At 40.4% G+C, this 14297-nt stretch overlaps 1 protein-coding gene across 1 annotated transcript in view; it reads right to left on the reverse strand.

Moving 5' to 3' along the window:
- EVC2 (EvC ciliary complex subunit 2) overlaps positions 1–14297 on the reverse strand; it is a 91430-nt gene that overhangs the window by 6531 nt on the left and 70602 nt on the right. Inside the window, exons 20-22 of the mRNA XM_086464830.1 lie at positions 7355–7548; positions 6425–6526; positions 5687–5956 (exon numbers count right to left, since the gene is read on the reverse strand). Of these exons, the coding sequence (XP_086320956.1) occupies positions 5687–5956; positions 6425–6526; positions 7355–7548 (566 nt within the window). The remainder of the gene's footprint in view (positions 1–5686; positions 5957–6424; positions 6527–7354; positions 7549–14297) is intronic.

Genomic DNA, 14297 nt, shown 5'->3' on the forward strand with positions numbered 1-14297 from the left:
AAGAGTTGCATTATTGTAGAACTTGTGTCTCTATAAAGCTGTGTAAGTTATACTGATAGATTCTGTAGTAATCCTGGTTTGTTGGTTGGTTTTTTTAAACATGCCATAGTAAGTATTTTATACAGTATTTGAAAGGAAAAAACTTCTCTCCCCTCCCTCCCTGCAGAATGCCGTAACTTGGTTTACGCTGTGGCATCCTTACAACAAAATGGACCATCACATACTCTTCAAGACGCAGGTATGACAGCCTCTGTCTAGAACTTGCCGCTCCACAGGTATGAGCTGAAGATGTGAGTTGAGTTCAGGTCTTGGATTACTGCTGATTTCCCTTCTACTTTATTATGACTGCCAACAACTATGCATTCTTTTATTGAAATGTGAAAGATGTTCCATTTCTTTTTACTAATGACCTGGAAGATGAAATTAAGAGTATCCTTATTAAATTTGTGAACAACACCAAACTGGGAAAGGCAACAAGCACACTGAAGGACAAGATCAAAATTTAAAGGAGTTTTAGCCAGCCAAATGAATGATCTGAAGAGAACAGATTGTAAAGCATTAGGATACGTGGAGAGTATCTGAGAGTGGCACAGATGATGAATCAGAGACATGGTTAGCAACGTTACCCTGCTGCAGAAAACCACGGGCAAAGGGGGAAATACTGTACAGGATTTATATGAAGTTAATGAAATCTACCAGTATAGGAAAGACTCTTCTGAAGACCCCAAATCTCCTGCGCTCCTCTACAGCTGGTGGGACCGTGCGTTAGCTGGGCAGGAGGGTAAGGGGAGCTTGGGTGGCAATTTTCTGGAAAGGTGGTGTAGCAGGTGCACGCACCCTGGCCCGAAAAAGACCGGGGCTTGCTAAAGACCCAATAAGGATGAGGACTTTCAGGAGACCAGACAAAGCAGTCACAGACAGGGGCTTTCCAGCCACTGAACCCTGGTCACTGTTTACCTTGCAACACAAAGGCAAAGGGTGAGCACTCTGTATAGCCTTTCACAAGTGTTGAGCCTGACTTTCCCTGCCATGCTCCCTGTGAATGACAAGAAAACATGGAAAGAGAGCACTGAAGACCTCAGCTGGTGGCCTTTGGCAGCCATTGCAGAAGAGGACTTTGGGGAGAAGCAGAAGGCAGCAAAGGCTAGATCCTACCTGGAACACTCAGCTAGAAGGATAATGTTCATCCCACAACCATGCTTGGCTGGTACAAGTGTTCATGTGAAGTCTCACAGAGCTCTGAACAGCCTGTGACAATACAGCTTTTATAATTCAGTAAGGAAAGTAAACTTTATGCTGGTACACCTATGTCTGCACCAGTTACGTCACCACAGCAGCGAAACATTTTTGCACAGGGCAGAAGGGGCACTGGGTCAGCCGAGTGAGTGGACTTGGAGTTCGGTGCTTTGAAAATCCTGCTGTCAGTCTCTCGGGAAGTGAGAGCTGTTGATGAACGGCAGTGTAATCATTGGCACTGGGCTGTATTAAGGTAATAGCATAAAAACTTAACATTCCCCTGAAGAAATAAAGGTGTTAAAATAGCAGCTGGGTAAATACAAGATAATGAAAGAAAGCAGTGTGATTTCCCCAGGTTCAAATAAAGCAGATGAGTATTTTGCAGAATTGACCTTATTGAAGAGACATTGTCACTTTAAAAACTAATCCGAAACCAAAACTATTACAGCAATAAGTGAACATAAGAATTAATTCCACAAAAATGTCAACCCTTTTACTTCCATTTTTACATATTTCTGTAGTGAAGTGACAGGTCCACATATGTATTTTCACTTTTCTTTACAATTGGTTGACTTTTTGACACAATGCTGCTGAAGTCTCTACCAGAACATCCAGTCATTTATTCTCGGTATTACTCTTGATTAGGCTTAGCATGTGTATTCTACTTTATAATAAGCTAATACATAATACTGATGACAGGGAAACGAAACGGAAACTTATTGCAGGAAATCTCCACCCACTTGTTTCACGGAAACATTTTCAGCTCAATCACTGCAGAACAACATTTTTGTGTACGTCTTCCCTAAGATGTTTTTCACCGTGTGGGATCTTTTTTATTAAAAAAACCTTTAAAATGAAATCTTTTAAAGAAAAGCTTGATCTTAGAGTCAAATTAAACAACTGAGTGAGCAACGTGTCTTGCATGCTAGTCCAGTATCTGTATCTCTGATATGCCAAGCCAGAAATATGCCAAGGCGAATAAACAACCTTCTATAATATTATTCTTTCTAAAGAGAACTATGCAGGCTTCATGCTATTATCTATGACACTGTGATTTTTGTTTCAATCTCTATTAAGAGATCTAGCAAAGAACATCATTACTCAAATTAATTAGATTTCAGTAAATCCATTCAGGAGGAAACTACAGCATATAACATGAACAACAGGATCATAATGACACAGCAGAAAATCTGGTAAACGACTACTTAACGCCACTCCAAATAGCTGCACAGGTCCAGAAGCGCATGGATACTGATTCTGTTTAAATCTATGGACACTGAGGACCTTGGCAATTTTAAACATTCCAGTAAGTGCCCGTTTAATCTTAAAAGGACCGAAGTATCTTAAAATAATTTTCTTTGAGTCTTTATATGGCACTAGCATTTTGTCTCCTACCGATGCATACCTCTGATTTGACAAACACTACATGCTCCTTCATGAGGGATCACACTATGAGCAGAAAGCTGATGATAACGCCGAGCAGCCTGTGCACAACTAACAAGCCTCCTAAAAATCCTGAACTGAGAGCCAGGTTGTGCCCAGGCAGTGTCCTAGGCATGAGGGATGCACTGTGCAGTGGGTGCAGACTGTAAGCTAACATTACTTAAGTGCATGTTGAAGAAATGATAACAAACAGCTACAGTTTATTAGTCCAGTGTGGAGAATAATCTGTTCAATAAATCATACCATTGCCAGTAAATCAGTTTTTACCATATGGATTAAAGCATCACTGCCCAAGGACAGTTACTTCTGCCTGTCCTTTGCATGTTTTGGCTCCTTAGTCAATGGCTTCAGGTTGAGGGGAGACAACAGCTGCACTGGAGATGGGAGTACATTGTCAAGGCTGAGGGACAAGATGAAAAGTAATGAACTTCCCAGGGAACACAATTAATTGTGGGATTAATTAGAGGGTCCTTCATTTCCAGTGCATTCCATCTCAGTAAAATGCATTATACAGCCAGGTAGAAACCAACAGAAAGAGTTGGACTAGATGATCCTTGAGGTCCCTTCCAACCTGGTATTCTATGATTCTATGAGCTGCTAAACAAGCAAGGCATTTCTTTGAAGTCTCAATTCCACAATGAGCATAGCAGCACACTTACTAGATACTTTTACCATTTTAATTTGGCTACATCTGTTTAAAAAAGGAGGTTCAGCCAGACTGTAAGGTGTCCTTTTCTGATGTTGTTTTAGTGAGAAGGAAGAACAATTTGCCCCATGTGGATAATGTTCAAAATCCTGAAGAATTTGGCCTTATATTACTTATTTTACTGATTACTATGAAGCCAAACGGGCTTAATTTGAATGGCTTGTCCAGCACACATTCCTTGGAAGACTCTGACCATGAAATACGGATGCTGATACCTATGGTACACATGCAGAACTGCACACACAACAGCTGGCTCTCCTATGTTCTCTGAACGACTCAAAGCTGAATGTAAGTCAACTCTTTATTGAAGTGGGCTATTACCTAGGTAGTACTTCTTTCATAAGGCACAAGAGATGTTAAGACCTGGACATTTCTTTGAATATGTATTGCATGATATGAAACTGATTCATAGTAGGGCATGAACTTTCCCTGCTAGAACAGTTACAATCACTCAGCTGCTTCAAACCTGTGATGAGGTGTGTGAGTTACACACAGACCAGCTCTCTATTATTAGACATACAGATTACCTGCTAAGAATAATAAATTGATATTGCAATCAATATCCAGAGTTGCATTGTATTATTGTAACCAATTAACGCTACTGGCTCCACTGTCTTACCTGTGATCAGTACTGTTGTAACAGCCTAGAGTCTGGGCTGGCAAAGCACCCTTCAAGAGAAAGTACTCCATCCTTCAAGTGCTCCTTGCAGCCCCGAGCACAGCTCAGGTTCTCCTGTTGACTTCACCTGCATAGGGCCAAAACTCTTACTGAAACACCCGGGCCTCCTCCTCTACAGCTCTGACCTATCTCCAAGGTAGACAGTCCCTACCTCTACCTAGTGACGCCTTGGAGTCGATACACCAGGCGCATTAAAATGTAGAGACTCTGAACTGCCACAACCCTGATAAGACTCCTCTTTCTGTGAGAGCAATGACTTCTATGAAAAGACTGAAAAATGCAATCAAAAATTAATTAGGATTATCAGGCTAATTACTGCATACATTTTCTAATGCTAATAGTGATATGAAACACTAATTGTTGTTTACTGTGGGATGAATATTTAAACTTGTCAAGAGAAGTGGGGGGAAAAAATTTTTTTTTTTTTTCCATTTGGAAAAGATGCCAACAGCAGACATATGTACATTGTAACATTTTAATTTTTAAAATTAAATTGGCACCCTATTAATACAGAGATACAGAAACTCCGTACGTGAAAAATTGCAAAACACGTGATCATAGTACCCTCAGAGCATAGCATTCAAATACAGTTTAAAAACCCTCAAAACAGGCTTGAACATCATTAAATATTAACAAACACATGTGTTTCTTTTAATTAGCCTTTTCCTGTTCCTGTGTTTAGGGTTCATATTTACAAGCCTCTTTCTGTCAACTAGAAAGGTTTAAAAATTAACTCTTTCTGAAAAGTAAAATGATGTTCTCATTAATTTAGAGAAATCCAAGAATAAGAACATCAAAAGTACCCATCTAAAATTGCTACAGTTGTCAGGACTGCAACCAAAAAAGCTTTCGAAGGTATCACATGCCCCTTTACATTTTTCCATTTTCTGCTGAGCAAGTGTGATGATATTGATTCACTAAGAAAAAGACTGCAACAGGATGCAAATACTTAACACAGTTTTGAACTGTAGCCACATTCACAGTTCAACTGAAGTAAGCTTAGAAACAATAGCAAAAAGCTGAAGTTACTCCAGGATGTAAGCTAAGTACATATGCATATGCTGAAGATCTGGACTACCAGCTATCACAGACTGCAGAGGTAATATTTAAAGCCTATTAAGAACATTAAACAGCAAATTAGCTAAAATAACAGAAAATCAGAACAGAGGACTTGCGGGTCATCCACTTCATCACTACAAATCATCTGCTACACTGCAGCTTATTACAAGAGTATATAAATACAAGAATAGTAAATCAGTACTTACTTTATATAATAAATAACCTTTCTATATAAATTATGAAAATACAGCTACAGTAAAATCAGTGCAAAAATGATGAATGTGTACTGAAGGAACACTGAGTATCCTGCCTGTCAGAATGTGCATCATAAACCACCTATATTTCATCTACTGCATCATACATCGACAAGAATTTAAAAATGCCCAAGGCACATTGCTAACTGTGCCATTCTAAAATTACAGCTATTTACAACGTCAGACAAATGAGATTCAAGCCACGCATGTGTTATTCAAACTGTACACTTCATTCTTTCTCATTATTTTACTGAATTTTAAATAAATTTGTTTTCCCTAATTGATACTTTGAATGGAAGTTGCCCTCACAAGTCCATATTTGCACAAGCTGCCTTTTTGGAATTAAGAAAGTTCTTTTTCTTTTTCCTTGGAGAATTATGCAAAGAAAGTACTGGATCACTTGGCTCACGGAACAAAAATACCTTCTTGCCTGTGTCTAACAGCTCTATGGCTTCGGCAGCTGCAGTGTTCAAAGGAACAGGTGGATCAGACTGTTCCACAGGAGGACACGTAGGTGAACATCCAAGACGAATAAATGATGCTTTTTCCAAGAGGGCAAGTTGCTGCTTCTTTATCAAGCTACATTAATGAAAAGAAATGAATTGAAAAATGAAAACTTGGGCAAAAAATAGTATAACTTCCTACACCATATTCTGACATAGAAGTGGTGACTTTGGAAGCTAATGAACACTGTATTTCAACAGACAGAATTGTAATTCCCAATAGTTTATGTATCATTTTACAGGATAAAAAGTTGCATAAGGAAAGGTAGCCCTATAATACATAACCATAGAGAAGATGGGCAACATGTATGAAAAATGTGCGAATTTTGTGGATACGTATAGAAAAATCTTTTTAGGCATTTAATATTATTGCTTATTACGTGTAAATATGTTGTAGGAAACACAAGCACCACAGAGCAGAACAGTGTCAGAAAGTGCGTATTTATGAACTTATTTTCTGACTTCTAACAGATATAAGACGAACCTTTGGAGATGAAGTAAGTATCAAAAAAATCCTGTATGTTTCTCCCTGTTTTCTCCTCACCTGTCTTTTTTCTTGTTTAGAGAAGGGATCTTTTCCAAACCTCTGTTTATCAGATCTTGCCTCACTTTGTTTTCCAGTGCTTGCCACAACTCTTGGTTCTTCCTAAAGGAGCAGGAAAAAAAAATTCCCAGCAGCAAATCCCCAAATATTCTTCCCCTTTCTGATTTTAGCAACCAAACCCACGACAGTAATACCATGAATATACTCAGCAAGAGCATTCAGGTATTTTTGCTGCGCTGCCACAAATCATTTAAATCAGGTAAATCACACCTCAGGGCATAGTCCCAAGGACCCTTATCTGTTCCTTGACAACTCACATCTGACAACTAGAGGGCCCGGTGCCACAGCTGCCTGTTTCCCCTTCCCCTGTCATGGCAGGGAGTTAGGAGAGAGGGTCTGGGAGCAGCTCTTGGTGTTAGCTGCACAGCTATTCAGCTGGTGTTAACGGGGATAAACTGGAGGGATGAAGGCTCTGAGAGACTACCCGTCTTTGTGAGTAAAGGGAAAACAGCAGCTACTTGGGACTTTAGCAATTAACTAGAGAGGGACAGGCATCTGCAAGGTTGAAACTTCCATTATAAGAAAAGGAGGACCTCTTTTAGATCTTTAGGAGCTACAGACTCCTGAAATCTGGTGCCCTAAATACAAAAATCTGGAAGGAAAATATTGTAATAAACTCCAACTAAAGTCAACAGAAAGAAAATTATCAGAACAAGATTTATAAATCTATAAAATAACCATTTAATGAATAAAGTTATAAAATTTATTAACTCTATCGATTTATTATAGTTAAAATATTTCACAAAATAAGGTAGCAGTTTTGAAGTATTTTTACTCCTTAAAATATTTCAAAAGGAATCTTATGCACCTGTGATTTTTTCTATTGCTGTCAATCTGCTTGTCTGGCAAATACATAAACACCACACTTACCTTTTCTTACAGCTCCCAGACTCATCTGCATTACTATCACTTTCAGGAACAGCATCTGAATATTTACTGATGGAATCAAGGACAGAAAGAACCTCACTTTGTGAGCTGGAGGGCAGCAATAAGTTCAGGATCCTGTGCAACATCCCCATTGGCACCATCATCAGTTTAGCTAAATAACCTGTCAGTCGGAGCTCCTAGAGGATTAATAAGATGACAGATAAATTTAGCATTCAAAAAAAAAACCCTAGTCTTAGCAAATTTAAATTACTATCATTAAAGAATTATTCATTATAGAAATAAAAAAATATTATAGAAAATCTTGTTAGTGGTGACAGTTTTGGTGTCAAGTAGTCATAGTCCCATGTTCACTGTTTCTACACATGCTGGCCCATATGTATTACAGTTGTTCATTTTGTTCTGGATACAGGCAATGTAAATGTTAAACAACCAACTGATCTTAGTATATGTGCTTAGGGCATGTACTCAACGCCTTTAGCTCTGAAAAATCACAATGGAACCATATTCCAGCATATAAAGTTTAGTTAATTTATGGATTGTACTATTATAAAGAAATCCTTTCAAGCCAGCAATGAAGCGAACTCGCATTCTTTGGTCTGTAAAATTACAGGAAAAAAAAAAAAAGCCTCTGAAACCTAATGACAACATTTACACGTCGCCATGGCTGAGCACTTCATTGTTCAGCCTCTCTTAACACCAGATTCTGCGATAAGCTCAGAGAACAGCTTGTAACATTTGTTAAGAGGTGAAGTAAACACCTGTTGTTTTCGTGTTTTTTTCTTTTTTCCCAAATGCCCTCTCTTTTTTAGCCCAAAGGTCAGTGTTAAAGCATATTTATATACTGTTCAAACAGACTAAGTTCAAATTTAGTTGTTCACTAGACAATCAAGCAGCCCCCTTTCCCACCCCGTCCAAACACCAAAACCCCGCTGTTATCTTGTGCTCTGCTGTCAAAACTACTGTGTCCCCAGGGCTGTTTCTGCAGATTTCTCATGTATATCAAATAGGAAGAGTCTACAATATATTGAGAACTACACAGAAAGAAAAGAGTAGAGCAAATTAAAGCAAGTTAAATGCCTCAAAGTATGCCAGAAAAAACGCTGTTGTAGTCTATTCAAACCATACAGGTCCAACCTGTATCTCAGGTAGCAGAAATTAGGTAAAACGTGCCAAAAGTTCAACATGATTCATGACAGCTGAGTCACCTCTGCTCTGTAGACCCTCCTTCCGATAAGCACCGATGGGGAAGATGACTACAAAGCTCACGTCACACAAAAGACCCACAAGGTCCCACCATGCAGGAAGACAGCCAATTTCTTTGTCACAGCAAATGTTTGAACTCTACCTCTTTTTTGCACGATGAATTTTCACAGGAGAGAATGCACCTAGGAGATCCCTGTATTAAGTGAACCTTCTTCTTTAAAAGAAACCATTTCACGAAAAGAATGCTCCATAAAGGATGATTCTTTCTGCTAAATCCATGTAAAAACAAACAAAGCAATCGCCCCCAAAGCAGCTCTAACCCAAATTCAGATGGCCACACAAAATAAAGAAATCAATCAATCTCCTTTTCCCATAACTGTTCTCCAAGCAGAGAACTCCTCTCCAAAAGGCAGGAAAACGTGCCACTTCCCAAAGTTTCCTGGGCTCTTCAGTGTTGTTATAGGTTTTCCATGGAAACCACTGAGATACTATAATGAACAAACCAAAATCCCAAGATTGACGAGAGATTAGTAACTTGATACCGTATCCAGAACTGCCAATATTTTCATCCTAAACGGGCACCGAAGTTAGGTAAAAGATGTCTGTTCTGGCTACTTAGGGCAAGAAATTATTTTCTTCTTCTCTGGAGAAGAATGTAAGAGCTTAAATCTTAACACAGACACCTAAGCTTAATTTCTATAGTTGTATACAGACTGTGTTCTACTTCTGGTCTTTAAAGACTTTTTCCAGAAACTTACGAAACCCAACATTAAGCGAGAATAAAACTCACACATTGCTGTGACCTACTCCGCCCTTTTTGGCTAAATGGTCTCAGGACCTTCAGCTCAGTAATTTATATACAGATGACTGAAACATCACATCTTCAGTACTGCCTTCCTCTGTAACAATTTCCTCTTTAAAATGTTCTTTTCTCCACTCTGACCCTTACCTTTCTGCATCGAGTATGATTTGGACTGAGAGGCAACCCTTAATGCTTTCATAACACAGCAGAAATCACAACTAAGTAGTCCTGCAAGGTGCCACAATGCTGTCAACAGCACCAAAAGTGGCACAGGTGCTCACCAGCTGGGTGCCTCTAGCATATGTACAGCAAAGGGAGTGCTGATGTGTGAACATGCACCAGCAGTGAGCAGCACTTTCTGATGTCCACAGCTACCCAGACCAGCTTGCAGAAGCGGGAAGGAGAAGTAAATGTAAATGCAACACAGGAATGGTCACATTAGTCAGATCAAAAGCCCTCCAGGGCAGGATGAGTTTGATTCTTCAGGTATATTATATGGCAAGGTACCACAAAGATTAGGAATCCACTTCTTTCCTAACATCCAACGGATACAAACGCTACTTGTGCCACCAATAACCTTATCTACATTCTCTGAATTTGGTCAAAACAAAACCAGGAATGTAGGAACTGTAGTTTACAAACAGCAGAATTACTTCTAAGTATTTGGACTGAGCAATGTGTATTTAAACAACTAATGCAGAAATCAACAAACTTGATCCATGCTCTGTTTCCAAGCTTACTGTGCTGTTTCCACATGACAGTCTGCCTGCATCACCTGTTGTCTCTAAAATGCAACTAGTGTACCTGGCGCTATAGCTATGAGCTTATTTAAAAGTAACTTCTCAGCCAGAGGCTCATGATCCTGAACTCACTATGACAGAATCATATAATGGTTTGGCTTGGAAGGAATCTTAAAGATCATCTAGTTCCAACCCCCCTGCTGTGGGCAGGGACACCTTCCACCAGACCAGGTTGCCCAAAGCCCCATCCAACCTGGCCTTGAACACTGCCAGGGAGGGGGCAGCCACAGCTGCTCTGGGCAACCTGTGCCAGTGTCTCACCACCCTCACAGGAAAGAATTTCTTCCTAAGATCTAATCTGAACCTTCTTCCATTTTGAAACCATTACAACACTACATCTGTCATCACTACACTCCCTGACCAACAGTCCCTCCCCATCTTTCCTGTCCAGCCCCTTGAAGTACTGGAAGGCCACTGGAAGGTCTCACTGGAGCCTTCTCTTCTCCAGGCTGAACAACCCCAGCTCTCTCAGCCTGTCCTCACAGGGGAGGTGCTCCAGCCCCCTCATCATCTTCATGACCCTCCTCTGGACCTGCTCCAACAGGTCCATGTCTTCCTTGTGCTGGGGGCCTCAAAGCTGAACACAGTACTCCACGCGGGGTCTCATGAGACTGGAGTAGAGAGGGAGAATCCCCTCCCTCGACCTGCTGGCCACACTTCTCTTGATGCAGCCCAGGATGTCGTTGGCTTTCTGGGCTGCCAGTGCACATTGCTGGCTCACAGTCAGTTTTTCACCCACCAGCACCCCCAAGTCCTTCTCCGCAGGGCTGCTCTCAATCCACTCACCACCCAGCCTGTATCTGTGCTTGGGATTGCTCTGACCCATGTGCAGGACCTTGCACTTGGCCTTGTTGAACTTGATGAGGTTTGCACAGGCCCACCTCTCCAGGCTGTCAAGGTCCCTCTGGATGGCCTCCCTTCCCTCCAGCGTGTTGACCGCACCACACAGCTCGGTGTCATCGGCAAACTTGCTGAGGGTGCACTCAATCCCTCTGTCCATGTCACCAACAAAGACGTTAAACAGCGCCGGTCCCAATACTGAACCCTGAGGAACGTCACTCGTCACTGGTCTCCACTTGGACATCAAGCCTTTGACCGTGACTCCTTCAGTGCGACCATCCAGCCAATTCCTGATCCAACGACTGGTTCATCCGTCAAATCCATGTCTCTCCGATTTAGAGACAATGATGTCATGCGGGACAGTTCAAGTGCTTTGCACAAGTCCAAGTAGATCACTAAAGCAAATCTCTTATTGACCTAGATCTGCCTCCACACGGATGTAAGCTGAAACATGAAACGGAGGAAAGTAAAACTTACCTGGTTTTCCAGAGAGGCCTACATCCACCTGAAAGCTAGTATAAAGGGGAAAATCCTCTTTAAAGAAGAGAATAAGATACAGAGGTACAATAGCTATAGTTTCCTAATACTTGCCAATATCATATGTTATATAAATTGTAAAAAAAACAGGGGGGAAAAAAGATTTAAAAATCAATTCCCATACCAGCTCACAGGATAAGCACATCCAAAAGTAAGAACGTGTTACACTGTGAGCCTTAATAAATTACTGTTCCACTAGGCACATACTTCTTTACAGTTGAATTAAGAGTAGTCAGGTTTGGAATTATAGTTGGAGTTATTATACTATTACACTTGCTGAGAACAGAAATTTTGTTTTGTATATCTGCACAGTAAATATGTATAGGTTTTATAGAATTTTAATAAAGTCCCAGAATATCTCTGGGCTACACTTTATACGAATAAACATAAATACAAAAACCCTAATGGTATATCTACTGCATATTTACACAAATCAATTATTTCGTCAGGGAATCTTATGAACAAAACATAAAGCACAGACCCTCAAGCATACACTGAACAGTTTGTCCAGTTTTTCCAGTGCAGTGAGGTAACAGTGATGCTCAGTCTTCAAGATGTCAAAATCTGTAATTATCAAGGGTCACTGTTCACCTGCTAGGGCGCTAAGAGCACTGAGTGCTGTGAACATTATGTCATATTCTGCTGGCGTCCATCTGTAATTTGCAGAACAATCATTTTAACCTCCTAACTTACTTTTCAACCTCTCAGTCACGCTGTTCAGACGCACTTTCACAATGTATCTGTGCCAAAGAAACCTAACAACTACCAGACAGGAAGACAAATTGTCAACAACTTGAGCAACATTTCTACCTCTGCTGTAGAAAAGCAACATCCAGCTTCCCCCCCCGGCAAGTGGTATGATCTTTGGGAATGCAGGACAAGGAGTAGTCAGTATTATCAAAATTTCTAGGACAGAAACAAGCTACAATAACAGGCAAAACCAGCACATCCCTGACTAGTCCTGCACAGTCTGATGATAAATACATCCCAAACAAAAGAGAGGGCTGTCTTTGATCTGAAATGCTAAGAAAAGAGCCAAGGTCTCTTGGGAAAGGATTTGCCTTGAAATGATTCACAGCCAGCAGCAGCAGTACTCAGCCACCAGGTTTGTCTGTCTTCCCTTCCACCAAGTCCTACACAGCTGCTTCAGCATTCATCTTCACATGCCACACATCTTGAATTCATGCCTTCATGAAGGAGGTAGATGCTGAGGCTCTATCAGAGACAACCAAACTCAAGGGCAGCACAAAAACAATTCACAACATCCTTTGTAAGATAAGGACTCTCCTGCTGAGCAGCTGGCTTGTTACATGCATCTTCTTCCTACCCTTCTATGCCCAGGAGTATGGCAGGCTAAGAACGATGGTATGAGATTAATGCACTACTCATGCTCTCTTTTAACAGTTCCCACTTAGTGATGACTGTTTTTGCCAGCCCATGAAATTGCTAAATGCATGCTGTACAAGGTCCCAGCCATTCCTTCAATTAGTCCAAGATTGCAAGGCTACAGTGGATTTAAAAGCACTGAAATTAAACTATGAATACGGTCTCAGTAGTGCTAACCTGGAAGAGTTGGTCTGTGCTGTTTAAAGCCTCTATCCTGGCTAGCAGTGTATTTTGTCAGATAAATACATAATGAAATAGAGAAAAAAAAAAAAAGTATAAAAAGAATTCCCAAGACTTTGGTCCACCAAGACTAATAACTTAACCCACAGTAGTATAAGGGAAGATCAGCAAAGCCCAAAGGACCTTTCAAAGCATTTTCAATTTTTATAACTGTTCTGATGTTTATTTTCCACTGATGTTGAATGGAGTTTATTTTATCGAAGATTTATAATTATCATATTAAAAATGTATCTAAGTACCGTATGCTTCAGCAAAATATTCACATAAGCCTGTTAACTCCTTACCTGTATTACAAAAAAAATAAGGAATGGTAAACAGAAGATCATCTTTTCTCCTTGAGAAGTGTTTTGAAATCTTGAATTATTAGCCAAACTGCAACTACAGATGGGCAAATGAGGCCTCAAATTTAATATCATCTCTGAAAAGTTATAGCTGTCATTGCCCACGTCACCACTGCACGACTGAATGAATAACTAAAAATAGCAGGTGACTGCCTCTTCAGCATTACGCAAGTTATTTTAAAGAAGCATAAATGAATACGGACAAAGTTTAAAGTTACAGCACCCTACAAAGGCCTGCAGCAGAAATTTTTAGCAGTGTCAGCAGGATGCCATTTCTGTGAAACCCCAACAAAATGTTAGGAGCTCTCAGTGCCATAGGCCATGGGGGCAGAAAGCAGCGAGGAGCTGAAGGCTGGAACAGAATTCAGCAGCTCCTAACAGCCATATCGACTTACAATACAACACACTGTCAAGGCCAACATGGTCTGAATAAAAGCAGTTGCAAAAGGAGGAAAAACTCCACAGCACCCCCACCCCCGGCAAAGAATCACAGAGAGGAAAGTAATAATAATATTACTAATATTATTTTTTAAAAACTCCAAAACTAAGGGAACATATAGCTTGGAACTTGGCTGGTAATGATGGTCACGACCTCCTCAGCTATCACTTTCAAATGTCACACTCTGCAAGACACGCCAGAATGGGTTTTTGGCGTTTATGTTATTATGCCCAGAGGACAGGATGCTCTTGGAAAGTGTTAAGACGAGGTTTGATTTAATTCATTAGCACAAAGTGAGATCTTCCATTTCAGACAGCAGCTTAGCCATCAGGCTGCG

Source organism: Leptosomus discolor, chromosome 4 (genome assembly GCF_034619465.1).
Source record: "Leptosomus discolor isolate bLepDis1 chromosome 4, bLepDis1.hap2, whole genome shotgun sequence".
NCBI lineage: Eukaryota > Metazoa > Chordata > Aves > Leptosomiformes > Leptosomidae > Leptosomus > Leptosomus discolor.